The 24,054-nt window shown below is 33.6% G+C and overlaps 1 protein-coding gene and 1 long non-coding RNA gene across 2 annotated transcripts in view; both read right to left on the minus strand.

The window, feature by feature from the left end:
* LOC134536706 (uncharacterized) overlaps nt 1-7,354 on the minus strand; it is a 40,992-nt gene extending 33,638 nt beyond the window's left edge. Inside the window, exon 1 of the mRNA XM_063376574.1 lies at nt 4,576-7,354. Within this exon, the coding sequence (XP_063232644.1) occupies nt 4,954-7,269 (2,316 nt within the window). The 5' untranslated portion in view covers nt 7,270-7,354 and the 3' untranslated portion in view covers nt 4,576-4,953. The remainder of the gene's footprint in view (nt 1-4,575) is intronic.
* The window catches only part of LOC134536707 (uncharacterized), a 129,584-nt gene extending 109,123 nt beyond the window's left edge, over nt 1-20,461 (minus strand). Inside the window, exon 1 of the long non-coding RNA XR_010075851.1 lies at nt 20,110-20,461. This is a non-coding gene — a long non-coding RNA (uncharacterized LOC134536707). The remainder of the gene's footprint in view (nt 1-20,109) is intronic.
* Nucleotides 20,462-24,054: the final 3,593 nt, after the last annotated feature.

Here is a 24,054-nt window from a genome sequence, read left to right on the forward strand (position 1 = left end):
GTTCTTTGTTTGACTCTGAAAACAATGTTGATAAATTCTTATTGGTTTCTGAGAAATCACTGTTTACAGCTTACATTACAATACCTATGCATTGACGTGGCCATCACCATTTTTGGCTTTCCTGGTGGGTCTGTGTGTGTTTAGGAAAACTGTATCAGCAAACGTAACATTCTTCACCTCAGTCCATTCGGAGGCCACATTTGTGCTTTTAAGTGTAAATATTACAAAATTGTGATATTGTGAGAATGGTTGATTATGATAGTATAGCTACATTAAAATACATACTGGAAAATAATTTTAATGATTAGTTAGGAATTAACAATTTAAGATGTAGTTATTCTGACCTAACCAACTGTACACATAATTTCACAGTATTTATATTGTAGATAACTTAACCTAATCAATGTCCATATTTTTTGATGGAATTTAATTTTAGCTCGAAAATTCTCTGATTCTTATAATATGTGCTATTGAAGTTGCACGAACGAGCAGCAAACTTTGGAACTGTTTGAGCATCAGAATGAACTGGTGTGAAATGTTTATTAAGTTGCTACACTAAAGTGCAATTGCGGTGGCCGTGTCACTGCATAAGCTACCCATACTAACCTATAAACAGTAATTTCTCAGAAACCAGTAAGAATTTAGAAAAGCTGTTGTCAGGGTAAGTAGAGAAACTAATTTAATATTCCAAAAAATCATTTTCGCAATTTTATTATTTTATTTACAGAAAATCTGTAACATAAGAATATTACCGTTCTCTCTCGTTTAAAGTTTAAATATCCACCTTTTTACCTTTGTACTTCCCAAATTTGCATCACATTTCTTCCAAGAGTGTAAGTGAAGGCCACACCTGTCTACCTGTAACATTTTATCTGTTATTTTAAAGTTAATTATGTTATTTAAACTTATCTAGTAAAAAAATTTGATTTTGTGTGTGTAGTGCATGTGATGTTATTGTTGATTTTTGTTTCTCACTCTGGTAAAAATAGCAAGCTGATAATAACAAAATATTTTGTTGTTGCATCATATAGCCTACTTTGCGCTGTGTAGGCCTACTCATTATTGTGATTCCAGAAAAATTGTCACAAATTTTTTTTATTTCATTTTGCCATGCCTTAGAAATAGGAAAAATACAATAAAGAATACGTATATAATGACTAGAGACCTGCAAAATTCGCAGATTCATTGACCTCTAGGATAGACTCCACAGTCCTTTAAATACTCACGGAAATGACACCTGTTCATTGGCTACTGACACGTGAGACGTCTCAACTAGGCTGTCCATAATTCAGCACTTTCTTGGTTTAGTGTTTCCCGTTGGCTCACAGTTTCCCGGATAAAATGTGGGCCAATCGCAGAAGCGGTACGAAGGTATAGTTGTTTTGATGCTAGCCTATCGCGAAATGAATCCGCGAATTTTGCATGTCTCTAATAATGACATTACATCAAGAGATGATACCTCCACCAAAATGCACACATAAACAACATTACTAACAATAAACAACATTTTTATAACATTTACAGAGACAACAAGACTAGACAAAAAATAACTATACACATTTTGTGATTAAGGTCATGCTTTTGATCCCAAAACCTCTGCATGATAATTATTTTTTGAACAAAACTGGTACAGAAATATGGACTCAAAACCTTACCTGTACTTAATACCTAGAGTGCACCATATCTCCCTTTATTTCTTTTTCACACCCCACGATGGAGCATGGAGGTACACTACTCGCATTATGAAGGGTTTAGATTTGAATCCCTGTTGTATATATTTACTGTTGTTCCTTTTGTTGTAACAGTGGTTAGGTGACAGGACTCCGTGTGTGTTCCCCTAGAATGGTGCAACGCACAAGCGCTAAGCAATGAACTAAGCAATGAACACATTACTGGTAGATGGAAGTTTGCTCTGGGTTTGCTCTGCTCACATTGAAGGATTTTTTTATTACTAACAGAAAATTTAAAAGCAAACAATATGTAAATTAGCACAGAGAACAGTTATTTTTAAATTTTTAAAACATACATTTTAACCTCTTAAATGCAGATGTCGCTGCTCTCTTTCTCCCATCACTTTTCTGGCAATAGTGGACCACACAGCGTGGTCTGGTCATCACGCCAGTCACTTGCAAAGCAGAGCCTTTTAACCATCACATTTTATATATATAGTGTAACAAAGTGTGCTAATAAATATGTTCTTCTGAAACAATGTGTATTTTTTTGTGTATCAGGAGCTGATTACATGAAGGAGTAAGGCGTGTGGGATGCCTAAAGAGCCCAAGTGCAAATCACTTCAATAACATCGAAAGCGTGCCTGTTGCTAAGATCTGGCCTGGTCTGTGTTAGGGTGCTACCAAGGGGTTCAAGTCTCGTTCCTTACACGGGCGACTGTATTTCAGTAGGGTCTGTGTGCCCTTCCACACAGTTGCTTGTGCAAAGCACACTATCAAAATACAGGGTTCGTACCCTCTTGGGCAATCAAAAATTAAGGAGTTTTTAAGGACCCCTTTAAGGATTTTAAGGATTTAAGATATACATGAATACCTACAAATATTTAAGTAAAATAAGGCATTATTTTTGAAGTCTCTAGTACATACCATACATGTGATATTACGAATTACAATTTTGGGAACACAAATAGGTACATTGATTGACCTTATCTTCACATTTAAATGAAATAGTAACTAAAATCTCATTATGATGTTCATTTTCAACACAAATTGCACAAATTTATCTGATAGAAAGCAAGGAAAATAATATGCAAAAATAAAACTTTTTTTTCACAAATATCTTATGTTGCCTAGATATTTGACAAAGGTATTAGTTTTTCAATTCTTTCACTTTCTCTTCTATTTGTTGCACCAGAGATTCAATTGACAATTTTTTATCTTTTGCAGTTTTTCTTAAACTATTAGACTTGCAGCACAGTGTGATTGATATTGTAAGCTCTGCTGCTTCACTCAACTCATCAGCTGACTTCGCCTTCACCAATACTGAGGGGTAGAAAACTATGTGTAAAATCTCAAAATTCCACAAGAAAATAACATTAATATGGTATGTATATGCTAAAAAATATATTTTTTGGTTCAGTGATTCACCATCTTATAGCTAAGTATATTGTCCATAAAAATATTTATAATCCTAAAATATAATTTGATACCTAATAACCGCTAATTTAACAGTTAAAAGTAAAATAGTGAAACAAGCATTTTAAGTTTAAATGTGAAATGCAAAGTATGAAAAATATTAAATACGTTTTTATAAACAAAATTTGGCTATGTAGCTCGAAATTAGTCATTTCCTACATGGCATAGGAAAAATGAGTGTTTCGTGACCAATATCTAGGTAACCTACATAAACGGGCCTAGCAAGCTTAACTAAGTCATATACCTTGGTAGAAAATACCCATGTAGGAAGTCCAGAGAAATTTATAAAAATCACGTGTGATCGTGTGACAACAATAAAATAAAACAATACTGTTCCATGTAGATATTGGAAAACGTAGCATCATTTAATCCCACTAATTGAATAAACTACAAAGACCATAATTCAAATTTAAATATAATAGCATTTCTCAGACATAGAACAAACATAAAGTCTATAAAAAGCCGGAAAAGAAACGAAAATACCAGTAGTCATTACGTTCGCACGATGTTTTTTTAGGAGTTCTTAAGGACTCTTGGTAAAATTTAAGGAGTTTTAAGGGCCCTTATTCCATAAATGAAATATTAAGGGCTTTTGACGTGACGTCTAATAAATCAATGAACGCCGGCTGCACGCACGAAAAAGTGTCCCACTACGGATGTCCCACTACGGATGTACTATCCTGTTTGCTCATTGAACGCATGCGTGGCATCTCTCTTCATGCTCATTGTACGCATGCGTGGCATCTCTCTTCCACTCGATTGGAACGACCATTGATTTGACATTTCAATCATATTTTCGTCATTTGAATTATTAATATTATGTAATTTAACGATCATCCACCAATTTTCAGCACAATCGGTACGGTTATTTAAAAGTAATGTTAAATATTGAAATAAGTTTTGAACCAACAATGGTGTTTTACAGTTGCACATAATAATTGAAATTACAACCGGGATCTTTTGCACAATGTTTTAAAAAATATTGTAACACCTTATAAATAAGTTTTGTGTATTTGGGATGCGTATTTGTTATAAAATCGAGTTATTAAAACGAAATAATATTATTCCCCTACCGTGAACAAAATTTTTATAAACATATATATAACATCTGAAACTATTACTATCAAATATGGCCTCGTGGCTGAACGGTCAGCAGTGCTATTTTTTAATCGTAAGGTTGTCGGTTCGAATCCCGGCAGGTGCGAAGTTTTTTTTGATCTTGTAAAAAATAAATACGGCGCACGTAACATTTCAAAAGTAATAAATATATTTGAATAATGAATGCAAATAAAAGTAAATTTATTAATTAAATTGTAAATTTCATTTCACTCCTTTGTATCCATACAAAATAGTCATAATTCAATAAAAATGATTCAATTTTATTCATTAACAGGGTGTCTAGGGAAATGATCAGAAAAAATTCCTGTACAATTCCTGTACATTCCTGTACATGTCAAAAATGAAAAGAATACATGTAAATCATACGCGATAAAATTTTACCCCAAAATCATGATAGTACATGCAAAATTGAACAAATGCAATAAATTACTAAATTACTACTGTATGTAATGAGAAAAAGCATTTTAACAAAATGATCATCTAAAGATGCTATAAACATCAAAGACATATGCAGGCCTACCTTCTCACTGGAAATGTTGGAACTTCAAATTCATTATTAAAACATTGGAATTTTTCATTTGTCCTGGTTCGATAGTAATTGTCTTGCAGCTTGTTTGGTCCATAGTCACACTAGTACAAAACTGTGAGAAGTTTAACTGTATAGTGTCATGCAATACACAGCCCTATACTATTTTTTAAGATCTTTCACCTTCTCATCGATGGCAGATACTGCACGCTGTACATCCTCAAGCAACATGAGTTTCTTCGCCTCAAGCTGTTTGATCTCAGTAGCTGCACGTTTTCTTTCTTCCGCTAGCTTGAAAATTTTCTTATTTGCACACTGCTGCTCTGCAAGTGCCTCACTGTACATGGAATAAGCATTCCTCACTGCATGAATCATGGCTTTAGGAATGTCTAGCTTCATCAGTCCACCCGGCTCATTACTAACAAAATCAAAAATACGACGCTGGGCTATGAGTGATGGTTCTTTCAGATTTTCGACTAAAATTTCTTTGTTCACTGAAAATCCTCGTTCGATGTTAGCACTGCCGTGAGACAAAATTAAAAGTAGTTTGACTACTTTAAAGAGGTTCTCATATTCCTTCTTTCCTTCTATAAGCTGCACCCAGAAGGTATCCAAGCGAGTTTCAGACTTAGAGTAGGTTTTCATTTCTTCAATGACATTTGATTGCGAGCAAAGAAACCTGTACTCTCTATCAGCCCTTTCAACAGTGCTAGCTGGCAGAAGATTGGCCGTAAGGAGGTGGTCAAGAGCAGTAGTAAGTTGTTTTACACAACTATCTTTGGAAGAAATATGATAAGGGTTCAAAAAAGTAAGAGCCTTGGTAAGAGAATACTTCAGAGGAGACTTCAGCAACAGGTTACTCACAAAAAATTGCAGGACATTCCGACACTCTTTTCTGAAAATTAAAATATCTTTCTCAGAGGCATTCTTACACTTCCTTAGTGCTGCACGGGTACTGTAACCAAGCTCAACATGTTTCACATCCTTGAGATTTACAAAAGTCTTATCTGCATTCTGTTTGAAAACATCAATTTTGTGAAGAGGAGTTTTCTCAATAATCTCGGTTTTCACAATTCTTTTCATAGCAGTCATTACAATAAATGTCAAACTATCGAAAAGAAATGGTGCCATTGGAGAATCAGACTGGAATTCTACCAAAAATGGTTCAACGTCACTTGCCAGTGCCTCAAAGAAAGCTATTTTCGCTTGCAGGAGTTTGTCTTGCAGGGCTTTACATACAACAGAAAAGCTATTACAAGATGGTTCCTTTGCTGTGGTTTTGACTATGTTGACATATTTTTCAACAAGTGGCAATATTTCCATTGCTCTCCTCGCTACTTTGCCATTTTCAATCCAACGAATTGAGCAAACCCTCAAAGGAAACACGTGTGAGTTTGAAGCCTCTGTATAGTCTCCTCGTCGACTTGGAGCCTCTTTAAACAAATTGTAAAGGGCTCTAAGAAACTCAATTATCTCCCAACCAGATTTCTTGATGCCTGTCTTAAAGGCATTGTGCACTGTGTGTAAACCACAAGAACCAATATCTAGTAACTGTGGGGATTCTGGGTCAGATCTACTGTCTTGCTGTAAAAGCCTAAGTACTTTGAAATTTACGTTAGGACCATCCATTGATAATTGGATAATCTTCATCATGTCAAATCCTTCCAAGCCAGTTTTCATGGCTTGTAAGAGATCTTCAGCTGTAGCGTGATTCAAAAAGATGGATGTTACATACCTACACATAACTTTATTTACATTTGAGTCCCAAATTCTGACAGACAAGTCCATCTGTTGTTTCTGTGCAATTTTGTTCACACTCTCATCAAAACCCAACACGAAATGTTCACACTCTTTCAAAACACTTTTCAACTTATCATAAAAATAAGGAGCAAGTCCATAAACTATGACATATGAAATTTTATCTTTTTGAAGTTTCATATTGTTTGCAACACGATTGTTGGGAAACATTCGCTTGAACATGTTTACGCTACTAGCAGCGCTGCGTAAGGAGTTATGATTCATCACCGTTTCAAGACACCACAAAGCTTCGGCACGAGTCACATCGTCTTTAAGAAGAAAATTATCCAAACAGCGGGTTGTAGAAGCAGATTTCGGGATTAACGAATCTTCAGCAGGTAGATTCATACTCGCACCAAGAATAACAGCAGCTGACGAAGGTTGAATTACAGATGAAGATGGTAAAGGTGAAGGTTCAGATGCTTTAGATGTTTCAGGGGCAGATGTAGTAGCCCAAATTTGAATTGGCGCTGTCTTATCTACACTACTCACATTTTTCTTATGCTTGTTTCCACTGGCATGGCTTGTAATAGCTGTTCTTCCCATGGAAGTAATGGAAAAAGTAGTCCCACAGACTGCACACCTAGCAGAGTGACGATCATCCTTGATGTCTTCAACCCAAGGGAATTCTACTTTCCAATCCGTTTGAAACGAAATTTTCCCTCTCACCCGACGAGCCATTTCAAGTCCCTAAAAATTATAAAATTACTATTAGGTAACTTCAATTTTTCATTACCATATTTACTCGTGTGAATGCTTCATACTATGTCTCTAACAAATATGTAGTGTAATCTTTATTCTTTTTGGCCAAAATGTTAATATCTGTAGCAGGTATTGTCAGGTATACAGTAAACCCTATATATCTCAGACCTCGATGTCCCAGACATCGGGTGACGGACAAAAAAATGTTTCAACAAACCACATAATATTGCAAGATAGTAAATTTTATATAATTTCTGGAAGCTACAAGGCACGAAAATTGCAAAGTTGTGTTTACAATTTGTACAAAAGAAATACAGTATGTTTACCCAGGAACGGGACAAGCGCACGCACGTGATAGCTATTTTCTCCCGCCTATTATCACTATTTCAATTTATTACGTTTATCAATGAGGCTATCAATAAAAGAATTATGTTCACAAAATTACTGACTAGTGAAATGTATGTGCGCACGCAGTTTGATGGAGTACTGTGCCTTCCAGAGTAAACAAAAGAACATTAAAAATTTTCTCTCTAAAATATTTTAAGTTTAGAATGGGGCGTTTACACGGGTAAATAAGGTAACTTATTTGTTGGAAAAGTATTTAATTTTGCTTAGGCATAGGGATACGACCTTTGCAAGGAAACTGAACGCCAAACAACGCAAAGAAATGTGTTTTGTCAATGCATACATTATTATATAGAGACCTGAAAAAAGAGTGGTTATTTTTTCTTAAAAGCGGTGTTATTTTTCGCAAAATTTGCAACAAAAAGCGAGGTTATTTTACTTTTATTTGCAATTTTATTTGACTGCATATAATTAAAAAAAACTGAACCGAAACCAAATGTTTAAATAAGATTTTACAGAGATTCTGTTTTGTGATTGGTTTACCTTTTAAATTTAAAACTTAAGAGTATAAAAATTCAAACAGAATATGTTTGAATTTACTTATCAAAAGACAGCAACCTTCCCGGACATTTTAAAGGAGGTTATGAAAATCAGCAGCGGTTAAAATAGGCATACGTAACGCTGTTTCGATGCACAACGTGTAGTTTTTCAGCTAAGCTTGGTACGTGACGATATTGGGTGGTTTTGGTGTTGTATTCTGAGATGGGAAAGACGTGAAAATGCACAAATTCATGCAAAATTCGTAGAAATTCGTGAAAAAGTCTGAAAAAATTATGAAATCGCTTTTAACTTCAAAACATTACAACTCGCGTTATTTTTCGAGTTTATCGCGATCGCGATTTTTTCAGGTCTCTAATTATTAGCAACAAATTCCGCCACCTCTGAATGCAAATATTCCACTTTGGAAAATTAAAGCAGTACTTACGTTTTACTGTAAATACTTAATAATCCACATACATGCATTGCAACGAAACACAAACACTGGATAGCGGAAAACGGCGGCAGAATGCTGTTAGACGGCGCCAGACGTCTGAACGAGAGATTGTGAACTGGTGTGTGTGCGTGCGCTCGCGTGGGTGAGTCACACAAGCAGTGTTGCCAAGTCTATCGCGCTGTCTCCGGGCGCCGCATGGACCTGTGAAGACTCGCGTCCCACTTAAAACTTATTGATAGTTTTTAACGGTATTTGTTGGTCAGCGATGATGATCCAGAAATGAAATGCAGCATAACACGTTTTAATAAAACTTTGTTTTTATCCCCGGATTTATGAAAAATTCCTGTTACAATTCCCGGATTTTTCCTGGCAGTTATAATTTCCGTACAATTCCCGGCTTTCCCGGTTTTCCCGGTCACTAGACACCTTGATTAAGTATGCAGAGATAGATTTTATCATACAAAAGATAGAAAAATTAAAAAAAATTCTTCCTCAAAGAATATTATATTTTTAATGCCTAAATGGTTTGGTTGCAAAAACCTATTACGGCTCAGTCTCAGGCCGAATATGATATTTCCTTTTCTTCTGGATTAATCATTTCATCAATGTTTTGTTATGACGTTGTCACGTTAAACTATGGTCCGTAAACCGACTTTACAGACAACCAATTTTTTTTTTTAAGGATTTTAAGGAGGTGTACGAACCCTGAAATAGAACCTGATACACCAAGTACATATCAGATGGCTCCCTGATGGGGCGAAAGTTAACACAAGTATACCCTGCATACATCAAGGATTTCCTGCAGAAAATGAAGTGTGGTTGCTGAGATTACAGGAGCAGTGAGAAGAAAAAACTATTTACATTGTGAATTTTAATTTGTGCTCCATTTTTGTATTTCTTTTCCTAGAGTCAAATTCTATGCTCTGTGTGTGACAAATTTTGTGAGTATTTAATTAATGCAACCAGTTTTGAGTAGCTTAGATAGTTTAATAATGAGTGAAATCCAATTGTTGGGGCCGGATACATAAAAGGCCCAGAAGTATTTTTTTTTCTTCCTAATTTAATTCAGTAGTCGTATTAGGTAAATGTGTGCAATCTGTGAGTTCACTATCCCGTACTTTATAAGTTTTGCACGTGCTTGAATTGGCTATATAATAACTTTTAAAATACTAACTTTAAAAATTATGACCTCTTGTTACACTTGATTAATGTTCTATTTTTATCTATAAATTATTCAAATACTTTGAATTGTGAATCATTTCAATTACCCTCTAATAGCCACGCCATCTTGAATTTTTTCATATTTTTGCTATTATTATAATTTTGAACTATTTACCCCAATGTTCAGCATGTCAAGGCATAAATCGTATTTCCCAGACCTACTACACCTTGTTGAGATCCACATATTTACCACAGACTCTAGTGTAAGCGCTGCAAAGAAATAACTTTTTATTTCACATGAGCAACTTCAACAATAAAGATAATCACACAAGTTCACAGGTGTCGACTTCAACAAGCAGCCAGAGCTAAGTCCTATGCTGTGTGAAACCCTAAAAGATCACGGGAGCTTTATTGCAAGCGGTAACAAAATAATTGGAATTTTAAGCTTGAGAGGCCTAAACCCCCTTGATTTAGATTATAAATTTAAACATTTATATTAATAAAAACTGTATCATAGGTATTAAAATGTAAATTACTGGAGATTTTATAAAAATTAAAATACTAAGAATAAATAAAAGTTTTACAAACCTATTCATGATTCACAGTGAATTTGCCATTGGTGTTACACAAAATATCCTAGGTCATCTACTCATATGGAAATGTCATTCAGAACGACAGTTATTCTTCCTTCTGCTCTCCTGAAGATCATATTTAAAATCACAGGACTAAATATTTAGACACGTGAAATATTGATTGACATGTTGCCAGTGCACTGTTTACACTTAAAATATTGTAAAAATACTTTCAACGTAAAATAATAATTCAGAGAAATCACATTGATGTAGCATGGACATGAAATTGATTCTTCCATTTTTACGTTGAATATATATATTGCATATGTATTTTTAAGTGATGTAAAAGCCATAGTTTATTTATTCAATTCACACTGACCCTAGCACTGGTCTTTGGGCTGAATACCTTCCATTACCTCTTACAGTTTGTGTACTTGGCAATTTTTCCTTTAATTTTTTTGCAGTTTTGAAAACTTATTTCTTTGTTTAGTTTTCTTAGTCTTATGTATGTCCTTACTCTTGCTAAACACAAAATAACTTCAAAAGGAACTTTCAGTCTAACAGGTTCAGGGAGTTCTGCGACAGTTTTTTTGGCAAGTTTGTCAAATAAAAGATCTGTATTCAAAAGTTTGCTTCCATGCATACTGTAGAATTCTGTTTCAAGCTGTGCTGTAACTTTCATTAGCTCTTCACATGGATACAATAAATTTCCTCGTGATATGTGATGAAGCCAGTCTCTTCCTTCGTTTTCACTGCTTTGGTTAGCAGATTTTACCCCAAGATAAGTATATTTATCTCTAAATCGATATGCAATGTAGCCTGCAATATATTTTAAACCTTCATTACTGACTATTTCTTTTTGTTCAAAATTTCCAATCAAACTTTCCAGTTCTGTTGTTATTTCAAAATTTATGAGTTGACTAGTATCCAGATTATCATTTTCAAAAACTTCTGAAGAAAAATCACTTGCTTCAGTTGTATCTTCTTTCAACATATGTTGTGTTCATTTGGTGATCGTTGTCAACATCAATTGTGTTATACAGATTTCAATGTTTTCATCCAAAGGCTCGACCAAACATTTTTCTGCATTTGATTCTATATCCTTTGTGCTCTGTGTGAATATAGCAGAAGAGTTTTTTCCAAGAATATACCCTGTATTTGAAGTCAAGTGGAGTAGGGTGGTCATTTGATCCTCCCCTACCTCGTATGTAGGAAAAGAAATTCTCTAATATGTCCTGGTTAAGTCTGTATGTTAATAAATAGTCAATGCCATAGTGAGATTGTAAATAGGCAAACATTTGCAGCAAAGAAGTGTTGCTGAGTATGATTCTTTTTTGAAACTGAATCAAGGACTTATGATTACCCACAGTCATGATAGACACTACTTGAGTAACTTCATTCACAAGGGTAGTTTGATTGACTATATCTGTTCCAAAAGCATTGCACCCAACATGACTCCCCAATTTTGATTTAGAGTTGAAGAGATCAAACCAGTCATTGATGTGTTTTACAAATTTTGAAGTTGCTTCCCAGTTAACTTCTTTTAGAAATCCATTAGCTCCACAATATTCAATTGCTTTTGAGACAGTGTTGGAGAGTAACTGGGCAGCAGGATTCACTTTTTGTCTTTCAGTTCCCTTTAAATCCAGGTGATACTTGCTTATTTTATGTGCCAGTGTTATCTCAGTACTGGAAGCCATCAGTAAAAATTCAAAACATATTTTGTCAACAGTAGTACCATCAGTAACAAAACCATGATCAAGTAAGTGATTTCTTAGCAGTTTCAGCAAATGGGGAACATCAGCAAAGAAGCAGCAAATGGGGAACATCAGAAAAAGAAGAAGATTTTCAAACATTTGTCTCTTGGATGATAAATATAGCACTTGCTGGTATGTTTAATACCAAGTTGTGACCACAAACTCATATTTCCTATCCTCATGTCACATGTTATGCCAACTACTACATAACCTGCATCATACAATTTTGATGTCAAGTCTGAGATAATGTTCTCATTTATTGGTTGGTCGAACTGATAATAAATTGGTTGTCTCCATTGGCCAATTAATCCGCGAACCATTACTGTTTGGCAGCATTTATGGGGTCCTAACATTTTTTGATTTTTTTTTGTCAATGAAAATCTTGTTTGAAATATAGATCTCATCAAAAGTTAAAATGGTCAAACGCTGTAAAATGTTTTATCCAAGTGATTTACTTTTCATGAGATGGATGACTTCATTTAGAGGCCCAGGACTCCACTCCAAAGATGTAGCCAATGCTCGTAGTGTTGAAAGTCCTGGCAGAGGAAAATTATTTGCTCTTAAAAACAATACGCTTTTGGACTTGAACTTCTTAAGGAAATAGCAGATGTAATATCATCTGAATTCCATTTCACTTTACTTTTTGTTAGATTTCGCAGCATGTTTATTTGACCAGGTGTGAAAACTATACTTAAAATATTTTGAAGTTACTCTTCAGTGTTGTTTGCTTTTAAGAGTTTTTGTGATATTTCTGATTTTTCTCGTGAAAGCTGTTCAAACCTCATTTTCGTCATAATTTTTCTTTTCCAAAATTAAGATTTTCTTGTTCAAGTCCTGGATTTTATTTTCATGTTATTACTGATTCTAAACTTGTAATTTTGGGCTCAGGCTCAGTAACATGAATACTTTCAGAGGTGTTACTATTGTCAGACATGTCTCTTGCTGTAATATCAAGACTTACAGACATGTTACAAGTGTCAGGCATGTAATCAGTTTCAGGTGTCAGCATTTCCATGATGAGAGTCTTGAATTCAATTTTGCAGTTCCGTCTTTCCACTCTACTTGACCTTTCCATATCAGAACACTTTTTTATTTTGTAGTGACAGTTATACAAATTTTCAGTTGGGATGGCATCTGGTTTTAAATTTCTTGCATTTCTTGGTGTGTAATTCAAGAGTCGTTGTTGCATTGGAATTTGATAACATCTCTCATGGAAATGAAATGAACATATTCGAGCTGAAATTAAATCATAATCACACTTATTAAAATCACAATAAAATAATTACCTCAGAATCATATTTTACTGTATTTACATAGTAAAGATTCAACTAATAGCTAGAATACTGGTTGTGTTATATTTAAAATTTGAACGAAGATAATGGCTTAAACAAAATTCTTTAATTTAGATTTAATCAGACTGGTAATTATTTTGTAAATTTATGTGACCTAGACTTAATTCATACTTTTTTTATGTGCATATTATTTTGTATTTTATATATATATATAATTTAAATTCATGAATTATATAAATGGTAATGTATTTTAATAATTAATTAATTTAATAATAAATTAATTTAATAATTAATTTTTAAATTTTTTGTTTTTGAAATTTAAGTTAATTGTAATTATTTATTTTTATGTGTAACAATTCAGAATATTAATAATTGCTTAAGGGTGTGTTTCAACATAATGATATTTCAAAGTTTGTCTTTGGTGGCCAAGTATTTACTGGTCATGCTCATATGGTTGCGGGACTAAACGTGCATTAATGACTTAACTCAAAAATCCTTGCATTAACTCGTCGTTGGTCACGTGTTACAATGTTACACTGTTAGTCGTGCGTGAAATTTTTTCTCACATTCGCTTCTTTAATAATAAGAACATATTTGAGTGAATAAAATTATACATATTGACATAAGTGTTTAAATACAACAAAAACTATTAAAATAGAAGTCGGTTTACTTTTAACTTTGCATGATTATACCCAAGTAATGATTTAAGCACATGAAAAAATTAGATTATACAAGATAGTAAAGTATAATTATAAGTTAATTTTTTTAAACCCCACAGAATTTTTATGTTCGCAGGTTGGGCAGATGGGTGCCTCACACAATGAACATATCTAACTTAAGGAAATATGTTTCAATACCACTGCAGAAAACATAACAAACTCAATATGCAGTGTTATAGCGATAATATTGATACCTGTCTTCTCCAGTTTTATAAACGTGACTGGCTGCGCAATGAGAAAAGTTCACACATACTATGCACACCAGTTAACAGAGACCTGTCACAAGGACAACAATGCATCATTCGTTGCAACCAGTTTGGGTGTTGGCCATTGAAAGTTGAAAACCCAGCTAAACAAAAATACAATAGTGCTTAGACTTGTATTCAAAAATAAAACCGTATTTTTTTTTTCAGTGTCAGATAAATGATCATAGCAGGACCAATGATGGGTTAAGTTGATAATTAGTGATCAAAGAAAATAGCTACACAGGTGTAGCACTCAATCCTTCATGAGGCAGCTAATACATACCCACTTGAAAGGAATCATTGCACAGAAGTACCGTACTTTGGTTGAATACACTAGAAATAGCTCCTTTGACATTCAGTAAGACACCCTTACAAAAATATCTATCTTCTCTGACTGAGGAGCATTTTAGTAATAATCTATATACTTTCAGAAATAACTTTGCCAAATAAAACTAATTTTATATTAAGCTCAATAGAACAACAAATGCATTTAAATGAAGTATCTGTTTCATAAAATATGCAAATGGGATGTGTACTGTGTGCAGAACATGAAAAAGTTACATGTCAGGTAGGTACATATTTGAAATATAACTGATAACTAGAGCCAAGATTATGTGGTGTTAAAAAAAGCAAATTTTGTCATTGCAAATTGTGGATTTTGCCTTGGTCTTTAAAAATTAAAAAAATATGTAATTAGTATAGATCATGCAAAATTACATTGAATAACTGCTTCAACAATTCATCGTAGGATAATAAAATATGTACATAAGATCATACTTCATTTATTGTTGAGAGTAAAGAAAAAGCAACTACCTATATAATACATTTGAAAGCCTATGTAATATGTAAGGTAAATAGACTGGCATTACATAGTGGAGGCCATGGTAAAGCAATCAGATTACAGTACTTGCAGTTCAAAGTGTAGTAAGAACCGCTGCGAACGTTGTCATGCGTCCTAAACGCATTCATTTAGTCAGTCATCCATTCTCATCTCATCTAAACTTTTTGCCTTTTAACAAAAACCTAGATGTTAAAAACTTTCAATAATGGGAAATTGCCTTCCGGTGTTAAGGACTGAGTGGTCTGAGACTTCCTCACCATGCCACTGCATGATGTCACCATGTTTGATACTGAGCTGTAAGAGCTGATCGTTGAGGTGAAAACAGGTTTGCTTTGTACACGTCTTAATTTTGCAAAAGTTTTCTATTATATTTTTTTACCTCAAGACTCTCCCAATCTCTGTCCCTAAAATGTAAATAAAGATCTACTGGATGCATCATTAATAAACAAAAAGAGCATACATGCTAAATCTGAAAACAAACTAACTCTCTTGAGCTCACTGAGCTTATCGAATAAGGTTTTGATGCCTTATATTTTCTGCTAAACTTCTCTCATCATTAATTTCTATTTGTTTGTGGTTTTTTTCTCTCTTCCAAAATGGATTTATATCAGTTGAAGCAATAGGCATAAGTACCCAGTAAGAAGTCCCAAACTATCTTTGACTTTGTATATCACATACTATGTTATTAATTTGAAAGTGGCTATGTTACAACTGAGATAGGGCCTATCTGTGCTCATCATGATGAAATGAGTGATTGTAATTTACTCCCATAAGCCTACATTTCAGCTTACACTTAATGTTATTAAGGGGGAGTCTCAATATTCCAATTCATCTACTGAAGAACGTAAAAGTAGGAGTTATCTTGGTTTGTGAAGAGGCTTAAAGTAAACACTTCAAAGAATATAGTGAGCTTACAAAACCTGCTTTCGCCCAATAAATGTGATATATTTGTGGGCACTGCCACTGATGATCCCCTTAGGAGCATAGAGAAGTAATAATTGACATTAATTATACTTAAAAATATAATTTGGATCAGTCATTGTGAATGCTATCAATAAAGTCTTGCATTAAGGCATAATTTAGCTTGTTGCAAATACTTGTTTAGAGTGAGTCATTTTAGTAGCTGTGCTCCAGTTATTTTTATTCATAGGCAGAGATGCTAACATATTAAGCAGAAATTTGTTTCTGAAAGTGTCCTTACTTAATCCATCCTTTAATTAAATCCACTTATTTGTTCCTGAAAAATCAATTATCTGTTGGGTCATTCCATGAAAGATGACCCAAGTATAAAAAAAATTAAAATATTTAAAATTAATTGTACAGTGCATTTTTGTATTACTTAATAATCCTTTTACTATATATGCAAAATTAAAAAATTATTTGCACAGTTAAAACTTTATTTTCCAATGTTAGACTTTAGTGCTAACAGTACTGTTGCCAAAAAGGGAAAAGTACATCTCCATATTGACTACCCTGATTATCTTCCTGTTTGAGTTATGTCCATTGTTTTATGTAGACCATACTGTACAGATGTGGAAGTATTTTTAATACCATTTTGGACCAAATCAGGTGAGCATATATTGCACAGCATAAAATGAAAATATGTAATGATTTTGTGTCACACACGCAACACAAAACATGGTTAAATTAGTTTTTACAAACAACTAATTGACATATCAATGTGAAACTTTCTAGAAGTGAGGTGTGCCACATGGCCTACATTTTACTATAACAAAGTTTTCTGGCAACTTTTATATTTTTAACTGGAAGTAGTGTTGCGTGTGTGACACCGTCAAATACAAGCTTTATAAGCTTGCAACTCCAACAACACAAAAGAGATGCATTCTGGTTTGATTTCAACTATGAACTAACCTAAAAAAAAAACTTGTAACCAAGAGGATTGCATGTAACACAGTTTCTATTTGAACACCAACATTAAATTTAAATGACCATTTTTGCAAATGCCTTTGTGTGTTACATGCTGTTATTGGTTAAAATTTATTTGAGGTTAATGTTAAATCTATAACTGGTATTGTTGCAGAAGAACTATGACATCTACGAATAGGTCACAGGCTTTTAGAGAAAGGCTTAAACAAGACCCAGCGAAGTATGAAGCATACTTAAGAAAAGAACGTGAAAGATTTAAATTACGAAGGGACCAACAAAAACGTATTCAAACTGATAAGGAGTTAAAGTTCAAGCGAAAGCAAGACAGAATAAGGCAGAGGAAGCACAGAGAAAATAAAAAGTCACAAACTGTTAAGAGTAATAGTAATGTGTTGCCTGAAAAGAGTTTGTATAGAAGTAACAGATCCCTAGGGAAAGCAGTTTGTTAATTGATGCGAATTTTACCACATAGCCCAGGAAAGCGTAAAGCAGTAGTAGCGAAATTGTTAGTTGATGAATTACCAGAATATGGGAAAAGATTGAACCTGCTAAATAAAATGAAAAAAGAACATGGCCAGAGACTAAATGAAGAAACCAAAGCTAAAGTGACGCAGTATTATCTCCGTGATGATATAAGCAGAACTGAACCAGGAAGAAAGGACAAATGCACTGTTAAGAATGTTCAGTCTGGCAAGAAAGATGTTGTACAGAAACGTAATATGACGATGACCATTGCGGAGGCCTATGAAGAGTTTGTGAAGGAATATCCTGATTGAGCTTCGACCGCAATTTGTATATCCCGTTTCTACTATGAGTCATAACACATGTGTATGTCATTACCACGCGAACATGCATTTTTTGGTGGAAAGTTTGGCAAAGGAAGTAAATGTTTTCCCACATAGTACAAATGATTTACTAGCAATTCTTGTCTGTGATGTTGAAAGATTTGATTGCATGTTAGATATATGTGAGAAATGTACGTTGGCATGCAATTCTGTCAGAGATATTATAAGTCAATATGATGAAGAAACTTTGACTAATGAAATTAAATGGAAACAGTGGAAAAATGTGGAAGGACATCCCCAAATTGTTTCAGAAACTGGAACAGTATCTGACTGTGTGAAGAAAATACAGATGCAGATGATAGCAATCAAGCTACATCATATATAAAAAGAAAACAGTCTAAACATTTTAAGGATGCAAAGAAAAATGATAGGGTTCAATTTTCATTTATGTAATCAGTATATATTTTTTCTATGTGTAATATAATATTACTTTTATTGCTATCTTGGTAAATATTTATTTTATTTTGCAACCGAACATATCTTTGTCAATTTGCAGCTGATTATTATACCAGCTTAAATACATGTCTCAAAGTGTCACACACGCAACAGTCACACACGCAACATTTGCAAAGTTAAGTTTGCATGTGAAAATATTGGTTTTGAGGAACATTGACTAGATCATCTTAAAGGTGCACATTTTATTTGTGCTACCAGCAAGTATTGATCATTTTTATCTTTTAATAAAACAGAATTTTAACATTGATTTCATTTCCATCAAAGAGGGGTGTATGCTTTTGTCACGCACGCAACAAAGATTAACAATTTTTTTTTTGCAAGTGTTATTCTCCTTAACCAATTGAAAAATTTATGACATACTTATCTAGTTGTAGGTTAATATATTATAAGAAAAAAAGTGATATTTATTATGACGTATTCATTATATAATTTTTATATTATTAAATCCACTGTCAAAATGTCACACACGCAACCATGGAATGACCCTGTTACAAACTTAGATGTGTAAAAGACAAGATATTTCCCAACAGTTTCTGTACCCACTACATGCCAAATTATTAATCCTTACATTCTTAATTTTAGCATGTCTTGAAAATATTGCAATTGTGAAACATTTAATTTGGGGATTGCACAATTATAACCTAAAAGTTGCAGCACTATTGTAAGAAATACATTACAAACATCAATAAAATAAAGATTGGTTAGGCTTATACATTTTACATTTTAACTGATGACAGAGGCTATTATGTTTAAACTTGTTTACAATACAACTATATAATTATAAAAGCTTTTCTTTAATAGAAAATATTTGTGTTAAATTATAAAAGTCGGCTGCAATACTGTTTCTTTTTATATAAGTAACCACGTTTACCATTTTTCAAATTTATTTTATCCTTGCGTTTACATGCATGTACCCAAATTTTGGCTAAATCCTCATTTTTGGGAAAACTATAATATTTTATGTTATTTCCTTTTGTATTTTTATTTTCATTTCGGCAACCATATACGGCACAACTTGGCATTTTTGCTTGACAAACATTCAAATTTCCGTTACATTAACATGCTAATCGCGCACCAATATCATCTGCAGTCCCTCCGTGACGTAGGTGCACAGAACGGAAAAAAAATGTCCGCGGATCAAGCAGGCCTGTATATACTTAGGCCATGCCCCAGGGTAGGGGTACAATTAAAAAAAGGTAAACTGTACATTAATTATAAAATATTGCCTCATAATTGAGACTAGAGACTGCAGTTAAAATTAACAAGTCGCTCACCATACTATTAAAACTAATGATGCTAATTACCAAGAAAAAATATATTTAATTTCAAAAAATTATACAATAAAATTTGTGGAAATGTGCCCCCTTCTACCCTATCCCAAAATATTAAATTACAAGTGTATGATATTTACTTGTTACTGTCTGGCTAGTATAGACTCAGGGTGACACCAGTCTCGGATTTCCTGGACTACTGGGGAGAAAAATAAAGTTAACCTAAAATTATAGTTCATAAGTAATGTGAACTCTTTTCATTGACATTTACCAACGTGGATAAATCAGTGAGATTCATTTATTGTTTAGTCAACACGTTAACATACGTTTAAAAACAGTAGATATACTTTCTGATTCAATCAATACTTATGTTTGAATTTTAAGACTTTACTGTCAGTGAAGTCTGAAAGTCGTTATGTCGTAAGAACACTTACTGAGAATTTGCAGATATTTTGAACTCCGTGTTAAATTGACCTAGTTCTGACACTTTATGGAGTTACAGTGACTCAAATTCCACACATTAACATGTAAATAACTAACTATAACTAGATACACACACTTATTTACACGCCACATCCGAGGACAATGGCGATTAGAATGTTCTTCTTATTCGGAATGTTTTAAAATTTCCTATGCACTCAAAAGAAATGTTCTGATTGGCAGGCTGTGGTTCAAACCAACGGACGCCAAACGTATACAGTTCCTTCAAACAAACATAAATTAATATAAACCAAACGTTAATACGCATAAAATTTAAAAAAATATTTATATAGACTACCAAAAATATTTATATTATTGTGTATGTTAATTAAACATTATAATCTCAATACCGCCCAGAGGGATATTGTTTATTCTTTTCAATCAGATCTCTAGCTTACACAGAGTAACATGATCGATAGAGTTGTACTCTCTCAATATACATACCCAAAAAAGAAAAAAAAGTAATTCAAATAGAATATTACTAAAATTTAAATAAAATATTTTACTATTTAATGCTGTCACTCGTTTTGTACAGAGATTAGAGAAAGTTACCGATGGAGCATAAGCTCTGAGCACTGTAGTCAGTTTGTTCAGGTAAGAAGATGGCGGCCATTTGTTTAAATTCGCGAACAGCTGGTAGGTATGTGCGTAAGATGTCAATAACTCTCATCTGACGGAAAGCAAAATAAATACAAAGTCAAGTCAGCGTATTTTTCCGGGAGAAAATTTTAAATTATTGTATCTGGTAACTCCAAAATGCTATAATAAAGGAGAATGAACCCATATATTCATCAACCAGCTTAAAAGTTCATGTGACCTTGACTACATTATAGACTAATCCTGACCGCAGCTACGTTTGACAAACATATAGCCATATATAGATCAGTGGCGTAGCGTGCCATCTCGGCGCCTGGGGCGGGAAACCCATTTTGCCGCCCCCATTCTATAGGTGCTTAATTAAAATTAAATTTCACATACAATGAGGTACCTTTTATTGAAGTTAAAATAGGATGAGCGGTTTTACAAGCGGATTCTACGGGCCTTATGAGCAGCGAAGTCAGAAATAACTTTGTCAAAATCAATATTAGCAGCCAATTCTTGTTCAATCGACAATATAGTCAAGTTTGATAGTCTAGCGGAGTTATGTTCTTATATATTTTTAATGCCTTTTTGGTAATTATATTTAATTTTCGGAGCTCCGAAGTATATGATCAAATTATAATTTTTCGGGGGAATTGTTAAAGTATTTTTTTAGTATTATTATATAGCTATTTTTATAAGTAGTAATAGGTTATGTATTTCATGATAGATGCACCGAATTGTGATGAAACGATTTTATGATGTGTGTATATATATATATATATATATATATATATATATATATATATATTATATATATATATATATTATATATATATATATATATATATATATATATATATATTAAATGTTGTCATATAAATTTTGTGTCTTTTTAACTTGCTGCCTCCTCTCACTGTTCGCAACCTTATTAGTATTTTTTAAGCCTGCTATTAGTTTGGGTTTTAATATTTTTTTGGGTTTACCTGCGCTCGCGGTACGGGGAAATATATGAGTTTTACTGTGTCCCGGTTTGCGGAAGTTGTTTGGTTTGCCCTGTGTTAAGGTCAAACTTTACAGTACAATGAGTAGTACTAAATTCAATGAGTGCGAAAGAGAGGCATCGACACGGGCCGACGCGTGAAACAAAAGATTTTGTATGAGTAATTAACATAATAAGGAGTGCCGCTCAACTCGGCACGCGCGCGCCGGGCGGCGCGGCGCGATGCGATGTTGCCGTTCCTATGTAAACAAACAAACGTTATAAAGAGCTCTGTCAGTGATTTCGCATTTTTTCTTTTAAATAAATATTAAAAAATAGTTGGTGCGCAAAATTTTAGATAAAAATGGAACATTATAGTGTGTCTGACACATGTAATGAATGAATCATAGATCAGATCTCAACCCGCTTCACCGGCGACCCGCCCCCGCGGGCTGCCGCCCGGGGCGGGCCGCCCCCTCCGCCCCACCCACGCTACGCCACTGATATAGATACGATTCTGGTTGGAAGATGGCGTCGAGTACGGATGGTTGTGTAGATAGCTCAAGTAAAATTAAGTTAATTTAGGACAGCCTAAGTTTCACCCCCATAGATCGACATGCACGAACAGTTCCGAAGTACGTCGCTCGATCGGGTAACTTCGGTAGTAGAAAAGCGCGGGCTATAGCTACAGCTTTTGAACGTGAACAATGATATCGTTTTTTGATCTAGCAAGAGATAAATTGCAAAATTGTACCAAAAGTGATAAAGATAACACTATTCCGGGATATGTAGACAGTGAAATCGGTTATAACAATTTCTTTGATGCCTTAAAAAGTGCAGGTTACTCGTTCTGTTAGAAGTAGTGCAGCACAGGAGCAATTTAAAATATTAGATTTAAATTTTCTATAGAAGACGAAGCAAGCAACATTAAAATGTTTATCTTGCTTGCTTCAAATCCTCAACCCTTATATCTGTCAATGAAGGAAATTAATTGAGCTTTCAGCTTGGTGACCTCTAGATCATTACAAAAAAATGAATGGCTATAAAATGCTAATGATATGACAGAATTGATGGGTGAAGTAACGTAAGAACTCTGAGAAAACCAACTAACCACTGCAATGTTTGCTATGTTCCCCACTATCAAAAGATCCATTAATGACCCTGCTGAGAATCAAACCCAGATCACTTTGGTGACAGCTTATTACCTTTTCCACCATTAATTTAATTACCTTACCTTTACAGATCTTAAGCAGCAGGTAATGACCAGTATACTGAATGAAGTCTTTGAGATTAAGGGCTTCTTATGTGTAGGAATGTTTGCAATTTTTGAAACAGCCCTTTTCGGAATTTTATTATTCTACTACTGTTAAGTCTCTTCTCTACAAATTTGCTTTGTTCTCTGTTACTAATTATTATTAATGTAGGGCATCCTCCATCCATTGCATACCTTTAGTGAACATATTAACATATTATATTTTTATTCTCCTCGCTGGTTCTGTACGTTCAACTACAGCTGATTCAGTTGTGTCTTTATATTTTTAATTATTTATTTGTTTATTTATTTCCATAGTTTTCCACGGCAAACAATGCAAAACTTCAATGCCGTTTATCCAAAAATTGGAAGTATATCATATTTTGAAGGTTTGCTATGTAACAAATCATTAGGTATTTAAAAATTTATTGTAATGTTTAAATTCAAGAAAAGTTTTCTGATGTATGTTCTGAGAAAAAGAAACATTTATGGAAGCTTACTGTAACACCAAAAATGAAGTATGATGTTACTGATATCATTTGTGTTTGATTTAATTAATTATTAGTGTTAAAAGTGCATTTGCAGTGCTAATTTCTGATCCCGTTCACATACAAGCATAAGTGTGATAACTAAAATGAAGTATGGCAATATTAAGAGTTAAATGTTATGTTTAATCTCTTTCCCTAACGGTTTGATGAATATTTTAAGTGCAAATGTGCAGTTTGTAGTTCTTGTTAGATCTAATTCATACTATACAGGCTAATGTGCATTGTTTTATGAAGAATAGTGTTGTAACAAACTGTCAGATTAAATTGTTTTGTTCCAAAATAGAGCAATGCTCTTTGGAACATTGCAGAAAATAAAATTTTAAGAATTACAAAGTCTAGCACAAATATTAATGTAAATCAGCTCCAAGACTTAAGTTGTAAATGTGAAATTAGGCCTATGTGATTACAATCTTATGGCATTAAAGGTCTAGTAAGCCTACCTACATTTGTATTTTAAATAATCCAAGTTCATAAACATTTAAAGAAATTGCTGCAAATATTTCAGTTTAATGAACTGATTCAAATAATAAATTATAGG

The sequence above is a fragment of the Bacillus rossius genome, chromosome 11 (assembly GCF_032445375.1).
Source record: "Bacillus rossius redtenbacheri isolate Brsri chromosome 11, Brsri_v3, whole genome shotgun sequence".
NCBI lineage: Eukaryota > Metazoa > Arthropoda > Insecta > Phasmatodea > Bacillidae > Bacillus > Bacillus rossius.